Source organism: Stenella coeruleoalba, assembly GCF_951394435.1.
Source record: "Stenella coeruleoalba genome assembly, chromosome: 2".
In the NCBI taxonomy this organism is placed as follows: domain Eukaryota; kingdom Metazoa; phylum Chordata; class Mammalia; order Artiodactyla; family Delphinidae; genus Stenella; species Stenella coeruleoalba.
In genome coordinates, this window is record NC_137147.1 from 134,254,779 (window position 1) to 134,275,988 (window position 21,210).

Here is a 21,210-nt window from a genome sequence, read left to right on the forward strand (position 1 = left end):
CACATGCAGGTGCAGGTTCCACAGGAAGGAGGAAGTGGCTCATTCTAGAGGCTGTACCTTGGGGCTGTAGGAAGACACAGGTCCTGGAGAGGCCTTCTCTCTTGTGGCTACTGCTTCTTGGGTTAAAGAATAAATGATCACGGTGCACCTGACTCCTGCAGTGTCTGCCCAACAGCTACCAGTTCTCTGAGTTGACGTTTGCTGGGCTAAACACATTTATAGTCATTCATGTTTCAATCTGTAAGGTAGGTCTTTTTATTCCTAATTTATAGATGAGAAAACAGAGGCTCAAAGAGGTTATGTATAGTGTCCAGGGCCACACAACTGTTACCTGGAGTCTGACTCCAGAGCTCATGGACTAAACCAGTTCACTCTGCATCCTGCTTAGGGTGTGGACTCCCAGGAAGGAAATAGAGCAGACAGCTCTGGTGACTGTCATTGCAGTGACCAAGATGAGGTAAGGGTGATGGAGAAGCAGAGAGGACCTGGGCCTTGGGGTAGGAGTGACACCAGGCCGTTTCTGAGTTCTCCTAAGAAGAACTTGTCAATCTCCCAAGCCCCAGCTACATGTGCTGTCCTTCCCCACCCCTCAACAAGGCAGCTTCATTCCGCTCCACGTGCCTCTGTGGTCACCACAGTGTCCCTGTGGAAGGAGAGAACAAACTCACCCATTCACTTGGTTTTCATACTTCCTCCCATTTCACAGAGGGGGAAACTGAGGCCCAGCTGTGGGGGGTGTGCTTTCTCCAACCACAGGTCACCCCACTGGTCACTTGCAGACCTCAGGCCTGCCACCCTCACTGAGTGGGACTGGGTGGTGTAGCTGAGTCCGCCAAGCAGAGAGAAGTCAGGAGTTGTCTCTGAGCTTTCTCTACGTCTATGCTTGGGGGCCTCGCCCCTTCTCTCCTGATCACAACAGATCTTGTGTCTCTTCTTCAGATTCCTTCCCTCCTTCCTCCTGCCTTTGGTCTGACAGGTTCTCTAACATCCTCCTCTACTGAACTTAAGAGTTTTGAGAAGCCATCTTCTCCAAGTCCCCCTCATCACCTTCTGTGTCACTTCTCCATCACCCTCATCTCTTGCTGCTCATTGCAGTGACTTTCACCACGTCCACCCCTCTCCCACTGCCTCTGTTACCTGCACCTCCACCAGCATCTTCACTATCACCACCACCACCTGCCATTGCCAGCATTGCCATTATCACTATTCTCTTCCTCCTTGTGGCTTGCACCACCCTCACCTCCTTGTTGCCATCCTTTCCACCACGACCATCATCATTACCTCTAGCATCTCCATTTCATCCACAGCATCACATCCTGTATCACCTTCACCGTTACTGTCACCGCCGAAACCACTACCATTACCTCCATCATATTTACTGTCACCAGAGCCATGGCCACCATCTCCTCCAGGCCCATCTTCACCTCTGTCATCCCCACCATTACCAGGAACTCCACCCTCCCCTCCACCTCTGTCATCTTCTCAGCTATTTCCAGCCCTATCCCTTCCACCACCATCTCTCCCATCACCTCCGCCACCTCCACCATCCCTGTCACCACCCCACTCTCTCCCAGAGAGAGTGCCTGACATTGAACCAAGGACTTTGCCCTGGCAGAGAAGAACACCTTCCTGCCTGACCAACACCCCCTCCCAGATTTCTCAGAGAAGACCCTCAGCAAGCTGGGTGTCAGAACAATCCCTCCTCTTGACCCTTCCACAGGATGCTTCTGACAGGAGACAGCTCAGCCCTCCCTGTCAGCCATGCCTGTACCTAAAGAGACAGCTGCTGTCTGGGTGAGGGATCAAGGCCATTAATCAGGGGCTGCCCTTGTTTGCATAATGACTGCATACATTTGCGTGCCATTTGCTCCCAGCTTCTGAGTGCGGCCCTGTGGGTGTTTAGGTGTCATTTGCATATCAGTGCAGGTGAGGGTCAGGCCTTTGAGACGTGGGCACTTATTAATTCCCTATTCTTTTATGTGCTGGTTCAGAAAAGAACTTGGAATGCCTAATTCTAGAGTCAGTCAGCTGCAGGGCTCTGAGGTGGGGAGGTGGGGAGGTCCAGTTAAGAGCCAGAGGGGAGAGGGCAGCCGGAGGCTTTGGTGTGGTCCAGGGTGGAACTTGTGGGGTGGGGGTGGGGGTGGGTTGGCTGCAGAGACAAGCTCTGGTTCTTAGTATCAGTTCAGGATAGCACCCTGCACAGCCACTCCTGTCCCCCCCACCACCTCCTGTAATCCCTTCATTGTGTGACCTTGGGCAAGTCCCTCCGCCATCCTGTGTGGAAGGCGTTAAGCCACTAAGCCCACTGCATCCAATGCCTGCTCTGAGTGCTGGGGGCGGGGGTGGGTTCTCCTCCTGATTGCACATGGAGGAGCTCTTTAAAAATACCAGCGCCCTGGCCCCGCCCCCGCCCCTCCCCCCCCCCCCCCCCCCCCCCCCGCCCCGTGGGCCCTGGGCACGGTTATTATTAAAAACTTCCTGGTGACTTTAATGTGCAGCCAAGATTAAAAGGGCTGCTTGTGGCTCTACCCTCCCACCCTGCCCCCAGCCTCCGCGGCCTCCCGAGACCTCCCTCCCTCATTTCCAGCTGCCGCTGATCTTTCCCTCACTAAAGGCTCACCTAGCCCCGGGATCTGGCAGGACACTTTGGATTCTAGTGCTTTTGCTGGAGGCCTCAGAAATGAATCCTTCCCTCCTGAGCCACGTGGCTGATGGCTCATGCGTGGCGGGATAGCACTTGGCAGTGGCTGGAAATTCCGCCCCCCCCCCCCCCCCCCCCCGCCGTCTCCACCTTGGTCTTGCCCAGTGGCATCCCCCTGCCCTTGGCTGATCCAGAGAGGAGTCTGCAGGGGCCAGGAAGGGGAGGGGCTGCTCCTGTGCAGCTCTGCTCCACCCCTCCTCTCCCAGACTCACCCATCGGGTCATTCCAGACTCCCGGGCTTTGCGGCCGCCATTTCCACGCCTGGCAGAGAGGCCCAGCAGCCCCTCTTGGCTCCGTACGCTCAAGCCCTGCGCACTGATGTCCTTGCAGCCCCAGAGCCCCAGCCCAGCCCCCATCCTGGAGAAGGAATGTTGTTTCAAACAAGCTGTAGTAAACGCGGCTGTAATCTGGGCTTCCCCGAACTTTCTGGGGTCATAACAGGCATATCCTGCCCAGGGCAGGATAAGGGAAGTGGGACAGAGCCCCTGCACGTCCCCCCAGGTAGTGCAGCCCCAGAACGTCTTGGCCCGCCTGTGGGTCCTCGGTTGCCAGGGGAAGGGTGGCCTGTGAGATGGGGGTCTGCCTTGAGGAGGACCAGACAGGAGACTCGGGTGTGCGCCTTGTGGGAGAGGGCAGACCCTGAGTAAGGCTGTGGGCAGGTGAAGACATGAACATGGGGACCTGCCCCAGGACCAAGGCTGGGGTGCCAACAGTGGGGGCTCTGGTGTTCGCTGTCAGCGTTCACATTCTAACTTTGCCGTGCTGATGAGGGTGATGATGGCATCTGTCTTCTGGATTCGAGGATTAGGGGAGAGGAAGCCTGTGACATGTTTAGCACAGGACCTGGGACATAGGAATTGCTCAGCAAGTGCAGCTATGACTATTGTGCCCTCCTTCCTGACCTCCTGGAGCTCCAGCCCATTTCCCCTTGTCACAGTTCCCTCTCCCTGAGGCTTCAGGCCCCTAAGGGGTTAGTGGGAGGGTGGGATTAGGGAGGACTGGCTGCCTTGCCCTTTGGGAAGGGGGCTGCGGCTCCACATTCTGGGGCCTGAGGCTTCCCATTGGGGTTGGTGGTGACCGGACCAGGAGCCCCAGAGCTGGGGCAGCCCCTCCTGACTATGAGCTGGCGATGGCACTAAGGAGGCAGCTCAGGCCCCAGCACTAATGAGCTCTGGGCTTGCAGACCCTGGCCGGAGTCCACCCAGAGGAAAAGGGGTCAGAGAGCACGGTCAAGCCACACTCTCGCCCCAGCAGTGACAGAACTGAGCAACTGGTCTATGTAGGAGTAGAACTGTCAGGACTTGGTGATGGATCGAAGTGTGTATGTGTGCGTGTGGAGGGGAGGGTGGCAAGTGCAGTAAGGGAGAAGGACTAGAGAGTTCCTTTGGTCTAAATGGACCTGAACATCCTTTCTCTGAAAGGCAGGCAAAAAAGACGTTTCCGACATAGTTGCATGTCAATCAGATTGAAAACCAAAACCACCAGTGATACCCGCAAGGCTGCAGTGTGTGTGTGTGTGTGTGTGTGTGCGCGCGTGCGTGTTGTGGTTGGGATGGGGCAGTGGCCTGGGAAGCACATCCATGAAAAGCGTCAGCCTTGGATTCAAGTACCATTTGTCACTCTGCTGTGTTCAGCCAGCACTGATGTCTCTGCTGATGGTCACTAAGATGACCTTTAGTTAGTTGAGAAAAGCCCCACATTCCCTCCTATTTCACTACCTCCCCCAATTTTCTAGAATTTCTCTTTTTTCTTCCTTCAATTCCTACTCCTTCTCTTTCTTCCTCCCTTGTACCCTTGAGAGGCCAGTGTTCCAAACTCAAGTCTGATCACAGCCATGGGGTTGAGTCCTGGGCAGTGGAGGCCCCTCTCACTATGTCCCACTAGTTATGTCCTTCCCCCTGCAGTAGCTGTAGCCCTTCCCCCTCACTGGACAGAGGTCAGGGGCTTCAGCCCAGGCTTGGGCTCTGCTGGCCAGCTGGAGGGTGGGTGCAGAGCCCATTTCCTTGATCCCTCTCTGAGTCAGAAACACAGACTCTGGGGCCCAGAGAACTTGGGTCTTTTTACGTGCCACCTCTGTGAAGCTGTAGGTGGATAGAGAGCCATTATCCTGGCTCCAGGAACAAAGAGTTGTCTTGGGGTCATTCAAGGTAGCCAGAGAAGGGAAATGAATGACCTCCAGGGAAGAGGCTTGGAACAAGAGTGAAAGGAGGAGAGATGGGATGAGGTCATAGAATAGATATAGCCAATCTAAACTTTCATATCAGGCTGAGGGCCAAGTTTTGGAAAGCTTGGATAGGGCCTGGGTGCTTCCATTTACTTTATCTCTATGCTCATGACCACCATGGCTCAGTTAAAAATATTATGTTTAGGTCTTGCTCATTGGAAGTGTGTAGACACTAGTCTTTCCAGAATGAATTTATCCCTATTTTCATCTCCACCATGACTGCCGTCACCACCAACCCCATCACCAATATCAATACAGAGATGGCCGTTGTAGGCAGTTTTTGTTAACTGAATGAAAGCCAGCACTACTGTCACCACCACTGACATCTTCATCTCCACCACTGCTGGAACTGAATCACCACTACCACCACCTCCCACCATCGTCAGTGACATCGCACCTCTACCACCAACCCCCCCACCCCTGACACCAATAACATCACTAACAACCACCGTTATCACCAACATCCCCACCATCATCACCAAAACTGATATTGTCACCTCTGCCACCAACACTACAGCACCATTGATATCACCTTCACCACCACCACCACCACTGTCACTATTGCCCTCACTGACATCATGACCACAGTCATTCACCACCATCGTTAGCAACATCACAACTCCTCCCGCCCACCATCGTCCTCACAACCATCATGCTTGAATCCCCGCCATTGTCACTGGCATCACCACCACCACCACTAATTTCTATCTTCTCTCCTAGAACCATGTTCCTTTCCTTCAGAGCACAAAAGGAATGTGCAATTATACATTCTTTAAGCTGATTACCTGGTTCCCACTCAACTATACGTGTCATGGAAGCAGGGATTGTGTCCCTCTTTCCTCCACCGTGGAATTCTCTGTGCCTGGACAGTGGGTAACTTCACAGTAAGGACTCCGTAAATGTCTATTGAATTAACAAATTATTTAGACCAGCACAGTCTCTACACTGAAGGGAACTTAGTCTCTAGGATTTGAATGCTTCCCATAGTTCTATCTCAGGACTGGACCTTACTAGAGAAAAATAACACTGGGTGATAAAAGTGATCAACTAAGAGGGGAGAAGTCTGTGCTGGCTCTGTGATACACACAGCAGTGTGGGAAGATCCTAATCTACAGTCCACCAGCTGAGAGCACAGCAGATGAGCTGAGAGATGTTCAGCTCCTCTGAGACCTTTATTTCCATCACTGTGTCACCTGGAATTTATCTGAACCTGGATCAATTCAGTGTCAAGACTTAATCCAGTTCATCTTTAAGAGCAACAGAGGTTTGCAAACATGCTCCCAGTAGGCTAGAGCTTCCTTGGAGGTACCTTGGAGAAAATGATGACCTTCAGGAAGGGGTCTGAGGGGGGTCACAGAGAGGAGGGCGCTGGGCTTCCCACCCAAACTTCAACCATTGGGCTCCTGGTATAGATTTTGTAACAACGAGACTCCAATGATTTTAAAATCAGGTTTGAAAACCATTGGCCTAGAAGGCGAGTGTTTGAATTGTTTAGTTTTGGAATAGATGTTTGGCATTGCGTGTATGTTCCAACCAAAAGTCATAAGCCAACTAATGCCACCAGGCCAAAAGAAGCATTAGGAAATGCACACCGATGTTTCTATGGACGCTTCTCCTCCCAAGGCCACAGCTCATCGAGATGTCTTTTATTCTGGTTCTTCGGTAAACTGGAAGCACAATTTTGTTCTTAGAGAACTGTATTCCATGCAGGAACCCTTGTTTAAATGAACTGTCTTGGGAACGGAAGCCTAAGGAGAAGCGCAGTATATGAATTCACCCATGTGCCTTCCTGCCCAGCAAACGCTGGCTCTCTAGCCATGCAGAAAAGACCCTGGTGGGGGGAACAGGACCCCATTCTTCCGAGTAACCCCCTCCAGCAGAAACACAGCAGCCAAGAGATTCAGAGTCAGCCAGGGGTGGGAGATTGTCACCTGAGGGGAAGGAGACCAGACACTAACTGGGGACATAGTGCCTTTCCAGTGATGGTCACTGAGAGTGACAGGGCGGGAGCAGGAGAGTGAGAAGGATGGTTGTACCTCGCCCCCAAGGGCCAGGTCCACAGCAAAACAGCAGATCCCCCGCCCCGCATCCATCAGCCCCCTCTGAAAAAGTGTAGCCACTGGGCAGGGCTCTGCATGTGTGTGTGTGTGTGTGTGTGTGTGTATACACACTTGCCAAGCAGCTATGGGGATGGGGGCACCTGGCCAGCCCCCTGTCTCTCTGTTGGTTCAGCCCCTTCTGGCCAACCTCATGTCTGTCCTCAGGGTACCCCTCAGAGCATGGGCAGGCAGAGTGGGGGGCCCGGGGCTGGGGCACAGTCTGGGGAGAGCGGGTGGCAGGCACCGCTGCTCCAGGGAGAGTCTGCACTGCCTGGGTCAGGGAAAAGATGGCATTCTCTGGAGAGATTAAGTCTGCAAAAGAGAGTTTAGTTTGAGGCGGCATCCAGGCTGAGAAATGAAGGTGCAATTGTGAGGGGGCTTTGAAACCAAGAGAGGAGTCGCTTGCTAGCCAGAGATTAGGGCTGTGACCTTCCACAGTTTGCTGGGGAGGCTCTGGAAAAACAATGTCACGTGAGACTGGTACCTTGGGAGTAAGGGGAGCCAGGGGGTTGGGCCCTCCTCTCTGGACCAGGGATGGAGCAAGCCTGTTAGACACGTCCATTTCTTCCACAGGAGGCGGCCGGCTCTCAAGGTCGGTTATACCCTCAACCATTTGTTTCCTGGTGCAGAACCACTGCAGCCTTGGAAAGCCCTCAGCCACTGAGGGATGGCCGACCAGCACAGTCTCCTCCCAGTGTGTGCCCTCTCTCTAGCCCTCGCAATCTCTCGTCTCGTTAAACAATCCTGTCTCTGCTCTTATGCGCCCCCCCGGGAAACACACTGCTTACCATGAACCATGACTCCAGGAGGCTGTTGCTGTCACAGCTGTATTACGTACACCCTCACCCGAACGCCCCATCGGACTTGATCCTGACCTCGCGGCTGAAGCGCCACCTCATTCTGTCTGTTGAGGGCGTCTGTTCCTTGTGAGTATCCTCAGAGAAAGAAATCCTTTAATGGCTGAGGAAACTGGGGGAGAGGAAGGTTCCGGCAGGTAGAGGCAGACAGACATTGGTCTGTCGCTCTCATTCTTCGCTTCATTCAGCCAGTGACATTCTCCTGAGCCCCTGGATGCCCCGCCCTGTGCCCAGATCTGCCGGGATGGACGCAGGGAACGAGGGAAGAGGGCCATGTTCTCGGGAAGCACAGTCTATCTACTTGGGGAGGCAGGAGTTACACAGGCAAACCTGTAAGCAGTCCATGCAGAGCAAGCCCTGTGGGTTGGTGGCAGAGAACATAGCACAAGCTGTGTCCCTGAAGTTGAATACACCTGCCATGGGCTGGGCTTGGGAGACTGGGGAGGGCTTCTTGGAGGAGGAAGGGAAGGAGGACAAGTAATCGGGGTAACTTACATCCTTTTGGACGAGCTCCGCGTAGGCTGTGCAGGCAGCAGAGACCAGCTCAGCAACATCAAGGTCTATGAGGTTGTTGCACGCCTGTGCCGGGAGAAGGTGGGGCGGAATCAGGTCTCCCCGGGCACAGGCAGCGACCTGACGCTTCAAGGGGACAAGACCGCTGCTCACGGCAGTCACTGGGGCCAGCTGATCTCCCCCCCCACCAGCTTGGCACACTGCCTGAAATTGTACCAATGGAATTTTCTCTGTTGGGAAGATGGTAAATACAGTTTTCATTCTGGGCTCTAGGGAGTCCTGGGGTTCCACCGAGCGTCGCATGGGCTTCTAGGATGACTCATTTTTTGATTGGGGTGCTCTCTAAGATGTTTTTGACAAAGCCTTCCGCTGCTTTTTAGAATTGTTGGAAAATTCCAGGTCTTTTGTCACAGGAGGACCCTAGGGCCAAAGAGTTCACTGTCAGTCTGTCAAGCCTAAAGCTTAAGAACTGTTCAGGGCCTCAGTTTCCCCATTTGCTGAACACGGGTGATGATGACGATGAGCGTTATGGCCCCTCTGTGCCAGGCGTGTCATGAGGCTTAAACAAGCTGGTCTCTAAAAGCATGCAGCACAGTCTTCGGGGTACGTCAGTCTCGTCACTATTCCTGCCCAGGGGCAAAGGGGCTGCTGGAGTCCAGGGCCCCCGACCCAGGGGCCTTCCCCAGGGATGGCGTGGGTGTCGCGGGCCTCCAGGAGCCGGTGGGGCCGGGCCGGGCCCGAGGGTGCTCTCACCAGGAGGATGTCGTCGCCCGTCATGCTCTCCTGCAGCACCTGCGTGCGCACCATCTGCAGCATGCTGTAGGCCACCAGCACCTGGAAGTTCCTGCAGGGCTTTCCCGTCAGCAGGACCTGCAGAGGTGGGCGAGCCTCAGCCTGGCCTGTGGCCTGACACCGCAGACGCCTATGGGATGGTGCGGTACCCACCAGCCACGTGGCCCCGTCCATCATGTCTGGGCCTTGCTGCCGACGTGCTCATTCATTCAGTCATTCGTTCATTCAACCTCTGGGGTTCTAGGCATGGTGCTTCTGTTGGGGGACTCAGGGAAAAAGCCTTCAGGGAATTCACTAGAGAGAGGGCGGGAGGAGGGAGAGAGAATGAGAGAGGGAAGAAGGGAAGGAGGGAGGGAGCAAGACAGAAGGTGGAAGAGGGAGAGAGAGAGAGGGAGAATGCCAAGAATGACTGGGTAACTCTCTGTAGCATTTTTTTTTTTTTTTTTTTTTTTTTGCGGTACGCGGGCCTCTCACTGTTGTGGCCTCTCCCGCTGCGGAGCACAGGCTCCGGACGCGCAGGCTCAGCGGCCATGGCTCACGGGCCCAGCCGCTCTGCGGCATGTGGGATCTTCCCGGACCGGGGCACGAACCCGTGTCCCCTGCATCGGCAGGCGGACTCTCAACCACTGCGCCACCAGGGAAGCCCTCTCTGTAGCATTTGAGTGGAGCTTTGGCAAAGCAACAGTTGATGGAAAGTCAACAATCCAGGGGTGTCACCAAAGGCCTGGCAGTGGTCATGGACTTGAGCATGGAGACCGGCAGGCCAGGAGGGAGGGGTGAGGTGGGGGGAGTTGATTTCTGAGGCACTGAATGTCAGGCTGAGCGGTGGGCCGGATCCTGCAGGCAGTGGCAGCCACTGGGCAGGGCAGTGATGGGCGGTGGGCCTGTTCCCGGGGAGGTTCATCTGCTGATGCCCCGGAGACTAGGGTCAAATAACTGCAGGTGCGACCTGTCCCTGGGGGCCCCTTCTTCTCCAGAAGTCAGGGCTCAGAAGAAGTGGGTGCTCAGGTGGAGGGGAAGGCCGAGGAAGAGGTGGCTGGGAAAGTGAGAGCAGAGTGAGGCCCCTTGCACAGGCAAGGTGGCAGGGAAGCTGAACGCAGGCCAGGCTTCCACCGCACAGGCCGCGAGGCCCCTCCTGCCTGCGCTGCCCTGAGAAGGTACAGTGGTGGGATTAGATGAACAGATGGACCAACTGATGCTCTGTCATCTCCCAACAGGGCGGAAGCAGGCTCAGTGGCCCAATATATCCCAGTGAACTCCATCCAAAGCCAGCAATCAAGGGAGGCAAGGAAAAGGGCTTCCCTGCCGCCTGCCCTAGGGGTAGGGTCTATCCTCTGCCCCAGAGGAGCGCCTCACCTCCCAGAGCCTCCAGACGTCGTCGAAGGACTTGAAGGCACGTTGAAAGTAGAGGCAGAACCAGGGGAAGAGGGACTGCACGGCCCCCGCACCCTTCCCTTCTGTGGGGAGAGAAGCAGGGTGCCAGCCAGGGGGCCATGGTCAGGGGAACAGGAGATAAAGCAAAGACAGACAGATGAGGCCAAACAACTGAGCACATAAACACGCTGGAAAATACAAAGACCTGGGCTGTCACTTTTCCATCTGCCCTTGGAGACTGTTTGGGGTGGATTTTCAACTGTCCAGATTTCAACCCCATCCAGATGAACCCTCTCGCTGGGGCCCAAAGAAAAGACCAAATGACCTTGCTCCCTCTCACATGATTGGGCGCCACTGCCTTGGACTGTGTCCCGGCCCCCTCCCACGCCTGCTCTGGTTGGAGGACGTGTAAGATGGCAGAGGGGCGCACTCACTTAAGTGCTCAGCAAACACGGGGTCCAGGAAGTTGATCACGTTGTTGAGCATGTCGAGGTTCTTGCCCACCCCGATGTTGATGACACAGCTGTGCTCCTGGGGAAGATGGGTGGGAGGGAGGGAACCCCTTGAAAGCATCAGAAGAGTCAGTCTTGCTTCATCAGCTCCCCAATTCTGGAGGCCCTGTGCGTGTCTGGCTCTGGGCCGGGCACGTGTCTCTGTGTGAGTCTGAGTGTCAGTGTATGTGTGTTTGCAAACACACATCATGTCTGTGTCTGGTGTGTGTGTGTGTGTATGGTGGGCATGTGGAGATGTCTCAGGAGTGGCTCACAATGCAGTGAGACCAGTTATTCCTCCAGACACATGCCATGGGTCTGGACCAATCAGGACAAGGAAAGAGCAGTGTGCACATTGTTGCAGGGATGGAGAGAGGGATGGGGGTGGGTTCTGGGTAGCTTCTCACAGCTCATGAGGAAAGGTTTTCCAGAAAGGGAGTAATGGGGGGCAGCACCTTCAAAAGCCCTCCACCTCACAGTGTGGGGGGCGCCCTGGGGGGCCGGATGCAGGTCATGTGAAGGTAACTGTGGGAGACAAGACTGAAGACAGAACCTTGAATGTCTGGCTGCGGTTTCTGGATTTTATTCTGGAGGCTGTGGGGAGCCGTGGAGGATCTGCAGGAGCAGAGCCATGTTTTGGGAGGGTAATGCCCGGAGAAAGGTGGGCCTCACTGGGCCTTGCCAAACCTTTCAAGGTTTGACAAGAGCTGGACCCAGAGCATCATTACCCACCTTCTCAGTTCCAATGCTTGCCACCCCCCAACCAGAACACACCCCACCGGGGCTGGCATTGTCTTTCCATGGGAGAAGCTCCTCTGGGACCCAGAGGGCTGCTTCAGGGCTGGAGGAAATGGCTGGGGCTGCCAGTGCCTGCCGAACCTCAAGGGGTCGTTTGAGGAATGGGGGTGGTCCCTAAGCCAGGCTCAGCTCTCACCGTTTTCTGCAGGAAGAACTGGAAAAGCCAGAAGGTCTCATGGTCATGTTCCACCATCAGCTGGAAAAGCATCACCATCTCATGGAAGCCCTGCTGGTACTCTGGGGTGGAGGGGAGCTAGTGAGGAGGGGCGGAGCCTGGGCTTGGACCGGCCTTATCCCAGGAAGGGGTTGAGAAGAGGGGGCTGAAGGGAGACCCAGCCCTCTGGCGCACCTGCCTGGGTGTTGCAGACGTAACTCAGGAGCAGAATCTTCTCCAGCCTCTTCTTATCAATAAGGACATTGCCCAGGGGGTCTTTGTCATAGAGTTTCTGGATGTCGTATGCTAGGTGGGGGGCAAGGGATGGTGAGGCACCAGATCACCTCCAGCAGAAGGTCCATGGGTGAGTTTATTCCCCTCATTCCAAGAGGCTAGGACCCAGGACATCCTGGGAAGGGGGCCATGAAAAAGGTACATCAGTCCACCAGGCTTTGCCTCTCACCACAACCTGAGCTGCCTGGGCTTTTTCCCACCTCCAAATCTTTGACCAGGCTGTACCCTTTGCCAGGGATGTCCCACCCCCCCACCCCCCCATTGAACTAATTCAATCTAGTTCAAGGCCAAGGCGGGAAGAGATGTAGACAAACAGCAGAAACAACATACACCCAGGGATACAGAGTGCTGGGCATCTAGGGGCAGCCAGTAGAGCCAGGCGGACAGACTAACCGAGGTTTAGCTGGCAAAATTCCTGGCATATGTCAAGGCAGCTCCCAGGAACCAGCGCACAGATGTGACTGAAGTGGTGCAGGGATGACCTCCAACCCTCCCCTCTGCCCAGCACAGCCCACCCTCCTTGGCTCACCGATGTTATTCCGAGTCTCTATGAAGTTCCGGTGCAGGTTTTCCAGAAGGGGCTGAATCTTCTCGTACATCTGGCATAAGGCCTTGTAGTTCTTCCTGTGAGAACGGAACTGAGGCTGAACGAGGCAGCCTTCCCTTCCAGGCCAGTCGGGGTAACCCTGAGCAGTGCCCTCACCCAGGCAGTGCCTGCTACCTGTGCTGCCTCCCCTCTCCCCGCCTCTGCCAGCCCTAACCATCATCTGATGTCTGCCTGGAGTGCAGCGGGGTGACAGGTTTAACCTCTGGCTCTGCAGTCTGACCACTGCACCTGAATCCTGGATTACAACTTAAGTACTGGGTGTCTGCCACTAGGGTCAAGACTTGGGGATATCACCAGCCCTCCCTAAGCCTCAGTTTCCTTGTCTGTAGAATGGGGCTAACACTAGCACCTATGCCTCAGAATTAGAAGGACTGGTTGAAGCAGTGTTTTGTGCCCATCATTAGAACGAGCTTAGGTGGTGTCGTGGGTTGAATGGTGACCCCCAAAGGGAAGTCCATGCCCTAACCCCTGGAACCTGTGAATATGACCTTATTTGGGAAAAGGGTCTTTGCAGGTGTATTTAATCGAAGGATCTTCAGTTAAATACTGTGTTAAAGTTAAATCTTTAACTGAATTTTCTCCACCTCAAGAAGGCTGCACAGGTCTAGGGATGGCTGGGCTGGGCTGAGCTGGGCGGTGTGGGGAGGACAGCTGGGAGGTGCTGGGATCCAGCTTAAGTCAGCAGAGTGAGGACTGGTAAACATGGCCGGGCTGGGGTGCGGGGTCGGGAGTGGGGATGGGGGAAGGTACCGATGCCCCCTGAATGTGGGCCCCGAGTCGGCAGAGCCGTGGGGATTTTGTCTCTTGGAAAGAGAAGTCCATTTGAAGGAAGAAGCCTGAACCTACCAGGCTGGGGTGGGCACCCCCTCCCACCTGCACCGCCAGCCACCCTCCCCTGACAGGATCTGGAACGTTCTACCTCCTTGTGCTGTCCACCATGAGCCGCTCATCCTGGGAACTCTGCCATGAGTAGTAGCCCGTAAGGAATTTCCAGGCTTCCGTCCTCACGAAGGGGTGCAGACCCTGGGGAGGGGTGGAGGTGAGAGGTCGTGGGCCTTCCAGATGCTTGCCAAAAGGGCCCCTCCCAATGCCATGCTTGTCCCCTTGCCTGCCCATGTCCCCCAGTTCCGGGGTGAGGCCAAGGGTAGCTGAGGACCATACCCTTTCCAGGATGTTAACACAAATGGAGTCTCGTGACTTGGCCAAGTGACCGTTCTCGTCAAAGAAGCCATCCCATTCCGTCTTGTCAATGGGTGGTTTTCTCTTCACCTGCCAAGGACAACCACCTCAGCCCTCTGTTAGGAACCTTTGGCTTTTCTTTAAGTGTGATTTTTAAGTGATATACTCTGGATTTTGCAATGTGAATCAAAGTTCACAGCCTCTGACTCACTTCTGGAAATTTATCCTGAGGAAATTACTGAAAATATATAGAAAAATGCTGTATGCACAGTCATTTTCATTGCACACTACTTACCAAAATGAAAAATGCGAGCACTCTCTAACTGTTGTGCAATAAGGGAATAGTTAAGTAAACTATGGTTTATATGCTTAATGGAATATTGTGAGGCATTTAAATTGATGCTTACAAGGAAAGAATAATAATCTGAGAAAATACAAATGTTAACGGACAAAAAGCAGAAAACAAAACTGTGTATTCAGTATCTACTCTCTCTGTGTACCATACTCCATACATCTGTTACATATTATAAAAGCTTCACATTGTATAGTCTTAGAGCGAATTAACCACTATAAAAATCCTGTTAGGGGGCTTCCCTGGTGGCGCAGTGGTTGAGGGTCCGCCTGCCGATGCAGGGGACACGGGTTCGTGCCCCGGTCCGGGAGGATCCCACATGCCGAGGAGCGGCTGGGCCCGTGGGCCATGGTTGCTGAGCCTGCGCACATCCGGAGTCTGTGCTCCGCAGCGGGAGAGGCCACAACAGTGAGAGGCCCGCGTACCGCAAAAAAAAAAAAAAAAAAATCCTGTTAGAAAAAAACCCTGAGAAAACCCACCTAAAAACAAAACAGTGATTATCTTTGAGTGATAGGATTATAAGTAATTTTCCCCTTTTTCTTATATTTTCAAACTTTTCTATAATAATATATACTGCTTTGATAATGGAAAAATATAAAACAAGCACTAATTAAACAGAGCCAGGAGCTCCATTTTAGCTTTCCTAAAAGAGCAGAACAATGCATCATAAGGAATGGTTTCTGGTTTACATCAGGGGTGTATGTGTGTGTGTGTGTGTGTGTGTGTGTGTGTGTGTGTGTGTGTGTGTGTGTGTGTGTGTGGGGAAAGTGAGTGCAATGCATACAAAGTAATTTAAAATGCTCATAAAACAATAATTAGGAGTTGAATTCCTGTTGGAACAGGGGAAGATTCCTAGGAGTCTTGTATTGGAGAGAATATCTTGAAATGCCACATAGCAGACTTGAAAGTGTGGTGATGGACAGAGCTTGGCAGGTGACTAGACATATCTGATGTGTATAACTCCCAACTTCCCATTAATATATACCTGAATGTGCACATGTGTGACTCAAATTTACATTTGCTTACGAGTCACCCGAGGATCTTCTTTAAACGCAGTTTTTAACTCAGAAGGTTTGGAGTGGGGCCCAAGATGACACATTTCTAACAAGCTCCCAGGGGATTGCTGAGGCTGGTCCACTGACCACATGTGTAGAAAGGTGTTAGAAGTAAAACAGCCCTGGAAATTAAAAATTAGAGCCCACAGGCCCAAATTGGGGATAATTTCCACTAGCTCCATGTTCTATTGGGATGGATTGAGCAGTGCACTTTAATGACTCATACATGTTCCATCTTCTGAACCAAAATAGGACATATGGGCCCTAGAAGGTACAAAAAATCTTGGCCTTCGCCTAACCTTGAGAAGCAGGGTCTGCCCTGATGCCATGTCCCGACTGCATAGGCACTGTCACCTGAGCTGAGCAGAGCCAGGCTTCTGCCCCCCTGACAGCCATCATGATCTCCCAACCTATACTCAGAGACTGCAACACTCAGCAGGAAGCAGAAGGGAACAGGCAGAGCTGGGCTGTGTCCTGGGATCCTTAATTGTAAAAGGGAGTGCATGAACTTTAGGAATACATTTCCTCATGAATTTTAGTCAATTGATCAATTTCTACAATACATTTCTTTTTTTTTTTTTCTTTTTGTGGTACGCAGGCCTCTCACTGCTGTGGCCTCTCCCGCTCAATTTCTACAGTAAAGACAGTTGTGATTTTGATGGGGATTGCATTGAACCTATAGATCAATTTGGGAAAATTGATAACGCTATTGAATCTTCTGACCCATGAACACAGTATATTTCTGCATTTATTTAGGTCTTCTTTAATTTCTTTCAGCAATGTTTTGTGGTTTTTGGCGTGTAGGTTATTCATGTATTTTGTCAGATTTATCCCTAAATGTCCCATTTTGGGGGATGCTACTGTAAAAGTGTTATTTTTAAACTTTCAACTTCCAACTCTTCATTGCTAGTATATACAGATACAGTGGATTTTTATATATTGATCTTGTATCCTACGACCTTGCTAACCTCACTTATTAGTCCTAGTAGCTTTTTTGGTGTATCCATAGGATTTGTTACATAGGCCAATGATCAGCAATCTACAACCCATGGGCCAAATCAGGCATCTAATCTGTTTTTTTAAATAAAGTTTTATTGGCACACAGCCATGCCCATTCACTCATTTGTTGTCTATGGCTGCTTTCATGCTACAATGGCAGAGTTAAGTAGTTACAACAGAGATGTATGGCACACAAAGACTAAAGTACTTACTATCTTGACCTTTACAGAAAAAGTTTGCTAACCCTGACATAGATGATCATGTTATCTGTGAATAAAGGCAGTTTCACTTCTTCCTTTCCAGGCTGGATGCCTTTTATTTCTTTTTCATGTTTTATGCACTGGCTAGAACTTCAAGGGCAATGTCGAATAAAAGTGGTGAGAGCAGACATCTTTGCTTTGTTCCTAATCTTAGAGGAAAAGCATTCAGGCTTTCATGATTGTGTATGATGTTAACCATAGGCTTTTGGTAGATGCCCTTTATCAGGTTGAGGAAGTTCCCTTCTCTTCCTAATTTGCTGAGAGTTTTTATCAGGGATGTTCTGCATTTACTGAGATGATCATATGGTTTTTCTTTCTGCAGTTTGCTAAAATGGTAAATTATATTGAATTATTCTGAATGTTAAATCATTCCTTGGATAAACCGCGCTGGTGATGTATTATCCTTTTAATTTTTTAAATTTTAATTAATTTTAATTTAATTTATTTTTTGCTGTGTTGGGTCTTTGTTGCTGAGCGCGGGCTTTCTCTAGTTGTGGCAAGCGGGGGCTACTCTTCGTTGTGGTACGTGGGCTTCTCATTGCGGTGGCTTCTCTTGTTGCAGAGCACGGGCTCTTGAGCACAGGCTCAGTAGTTGTGACGCACGGGCTTAGTTGCTCTATGGCATGTGGGATCTTCCGAACCAGGATTCGAACCTGTGTCCCCTGCATTGGAAGGCAGATTCTTATCCACTGTGCCACCAGGGAAGCCCCTGTATTATCCTTTTTAGACATCATTGGCTATTATTTACTACAGTTTTATTTAGGATTTTTGCATCATTGTTCATGAGAGATATTGGTCTATAATTTTGTTTTCTTGTAATGTCTTTGATTTTGGCATCAGGGTAATGTTGACCTCATAGAATAAGTAGGGATGTATTCCGGCTTTTCAATTTTTTAGAATAGTTTGTATAGAGTTAGTATTATTTCTTTCTTCAGAATTTGGTATAACTCACCAGTGAAGCCATCTAGGCCTGGAGTATTCTTTGTGGAAAGATTATTAACTACAAATTCAATTTTTTATTAGATTGAAGGATAGTGTCAGAAGAAATTGTTTTATTTTTTACTTTTAAAATTAGAGATTTATAGGAATAGAACGTTATCCTTTTAATTCACTTTATTATTTTTTATTTTATTTTTTTGGCTGCGCTGCACTGCATGTTGGATCTTAGGCATGCAGGATCTTAATTCCCCCACCAGGGATCGAACCATGCCCCCTGCAGTGGAAGCGCGGAGTCTTAACCGCTGGACCACGAGGGAAGTCCCTCAAATTTACTTTAAAAAATAAAAACAAACCATACAGGAAACAACAAGGAATCAATAAACGCATAAAGCATAAAAATGATAGAAATCCAAAGAAATTGATTATGGAAATAAATGCTTAAATTCCCTTATTAGTTGTAAACATTTAAAAAGCACTGATGATAGTCTAAGCACTTTATATTTACCAACCTTCTAACCTTCACAGCCACCTATGAGGTAGGAGAGGTTGTTACACTGTTTTATATATTAGGGAACCAGAGCCCTAGAGGGTTAATTAGTATATTTGAAGTCGTACAGTAAATATCAGAGCTGAGATTTGAACCCTGAGCTGTTTGTTGCAAGAGTCAGGGTGCTTAACCCCAACGCCATGCCACCAGGGAGTGTAAAAGACAAGAAATTTCAGTTTGAATAAAAACTATACGCCCTACATACGCTGTTAACAAAAGGCATACCTTAAAATTAAATGCCATGGAAAGATTAAAAAATAAGTGATGAACAAAGTTATGAAAAAAGGGTTGGACACAATGAAAGTGGCAAAGTAATCAAAGTACTATGCACAGAACACTATAATAAAAGATACGGCATCAACATAATAAGGCAGAGATAATCGGAAACATCGCAAGAAGGCATCTGCTGAGTGCTCGGACAATTTGCATTACTAAACCTCTACCTGCAACAATTGGCCATCTGCCTACTTTGCCATGGCTGAATTTGTTTATAAAAAGCCACTGACTTCTCCTTCCAGCAAACTCCACTTCTCTCTGCGCAGCCACTTCCCTGAATCTCCCCATACCCGAGCAATCTACGGGCCACCCACCAGAACATTTAAGACATTTGCTAGCAAGCAAAGGACAAGCACAAAAAGCCTGACCACCTGCAGAGGGCTACATTGGTGTGTGTGTGTAGGAATTTCCACAGGAAGTCCCCTTCCTCTCTTCACCTACATCCACACCTCCTGTCTATGCCTAAGATCCGTCATGCAGTGCAGCGCGGCCAAAAAAAATAATAAAGTGAATAGAATCTGTATCTGGGGTCCTTCAAAGTAAAGGAGGTGGTCATCTCAATGGCCACTCAAATCCATCTTCATCCTCCTATATTCCTCCGTTCCTTGCTCCGCCAACCTATTAACACCCTGCCCACAATCTGGGTACAATGACCTAGTCATCCAGGAGGAGACCCTGGTAGTCCTCGAGGTGCTGGGTACTCTTCAGCTCTGCAGTAGTGCCTTTCCTAGTCCCCTGGGAAGGGTACTGCCAGGTAGGGCAGGTGTGGAAATCTCCTCCCACCTTTGTGGTGTGCCTAAGCAGGTTAAAGGTCTCCACGGGCAAACCTGGGGAAAGCTTGGCCATGCTTCCTCTGGAAAAGGGGTCCAGAAGTGGGAGCCTTAAATGGTTCAGCCTCTCTAACATCTGCTAGCAGCCTTGGCTACAGGCATACATCTTTCTACTCTCCTTCCCCCTCTGCATCACTGGGTTTAAGAATTTTCTCCAGTATTGTTAGTAAAATAAGAAAGCCACTGGAGGATAAGGAAAACTTTCTATGAGGGTTTTTGATGCTGTGTTCCTCTGAATACTCACAGCAACAGAGCCCTCAATAAAGCCTGAGTTCATCTGAGGGATAAGACATACTCCCAACAGTAACCATGTGATTCTTACCAAGGGGAGAGGGTGTGGCCCAAGGAGGGCAGGCATATTGATAGTAGAAAGCTTGGGGGGGATGTGTGCAACTTGAAAGTTATCTGGGTGATTATTAGTAACCCAGGCGTGGAGGGTGTATCATCAGTATAGCATAGTTATCTTAAAAATAGCTTAAAACAACAGTGGTTCTCAAAGTTAGCTGCATGTCAGAGTCACCCAGAGGGCTTGTTAAACCACAGATCGATGGGCCCCATCCCCAGAGTTTCTGGTTCAGAAGATCTGGGGTTCAAGAATCTGCATTTCTTACATTTGATGTTGATGCTGCAGACTCAGGCACCACTCTTGGAGAATCACTGATTTAGAAGATGGACTCCGCAGTTTGGGTTTAAATACCAGCTCTGCCACTTACTAGCTGTGGGTCCGTAGGCAAGTTGCTTAGTCCCTAGGCCTCAATTTTCTCATTGTGAAATTTTTCTCAATTTTCTCATTTCTCAATTTTCTCCAAGTGAAGATAATAGCTTCATCCACCTCATAGAGTTATGATGAGACTGAATATAAATAATGCATTTAGAACAGTCATTGTACCTAATAAATGCTATATGACAGTTTGTTATTTTATTATTATCCTTCTCTAACTTCAGATAAATGAAGAGAGGTATAAAGAAAATTCAAATCAAGGCCTCGTGATAATCTTCAATAGAGCAATAACATTTAAAACTCCGGGAGAGAGAGGCCTGTTTTTCATTTCTGCTTTTTTATGTATCACTCTCTAAATCGCTATGATTAATGAGACTTGAGATTGGTTAAGGTCATTATAATTAGTTACTATGATTTTGAAAAATATACTGTATAGAAAATTTTATGACTGAGGCTGAATTCAATTGAATAGTGTATCATTAATCGGACATGGAACTGCCTACTAACAAAAGCATTACTGCCACCTGGTGGCAGCATACCAAAATTGTTGGCAAAAGCACCGTGGAAAATTTATCAGCATCTTTAAGACAACTTGCAGACCTAGACTCATTAAAGTTAGAATGTCACATACGGGGAAAAAGTAACACTGGCTTAGATAGAAGGGTAAAAACGAACCTGTGTTTTTCAGTCCTGTTGTCTGTAATGATGGTGAGACCAAGGTTTAACCTACCCTGCTCCATTTTCGAGGCCAGCTCAGGGCTCTAGTCCTTCCTACCCAACAGGGGAAAATGGTCCTAATGTAAGCCAGAGGTTGGGGAGGGAGGGCCTCAGAGCTGACGAAGAACACCCACCAGGATGAAGGAGGCCGACTGCCTGGCAGAGAGGCTGTTTTCAGGAGAGAGGGTGGTCATGGCCCCTGCTAGCTGTCTTCAAAGCAGCCTCTGACCAGAGCTCACTTGGAGCCCTAAGTGATGCTTTAATTAAGCAGGGGAAGGTGATCTTCCTATGAGTTGCATCCCCAGGAGGAACTGGGCCTATTCTGACCTCCCATGCTTGAACAGAGCCAGCCACTGTGTGTCACAAAGCCCCTGGAATCCTCATCACAAAGACCTTGGAACATGGGAGCACTCAGCTTTAGAGGTTAAGAC

At 50.5% G+C, this 21,210-nt stretch overlaps 1 protein-coding gene across 2 annotated transcripts; it reads right to left on the reverse strand.

Moving 5' to 3' along the window:
* Positions 1-7,960: 7,960 nt before the first annotated feature.
* Positions 7,961-20,973, reverse strand: TBC1D21 (TBC1 domain family member 21; the record flags this gene model as incomplete). Of its 2 annotated transcripts, XM_079913523.1 has the most annotated exons (11): positions 7,961-7,993; positions 8,377-8,460; positions 9,148-9,264; positions 10,543-10,643; positions 10,995-11,091; positions 11,986-12,086; positions 12,199-12,309; positions 12,827-12,921; positions 13,824-13,927; positions 14,066-14,173; positions 20,914-20,973. In XM_079913523.1, 11 exons carry the CDS (start codon positions 20,971-20,973, stop codon positions 7,961-7,963), a joined length of 1,011 nt encoding a protein of 336 aa, XP_079769649.1. The 2 variants fall into 2 exon arrangements, with proteins under 2 accessions (XP_079769649.1, XP_079769650.1); XM_079913524.1 differs by lacking the exon at positions 14,066-14,173.
* Positions 20,974-21,210: the final 237 nt, after the last annotated feature.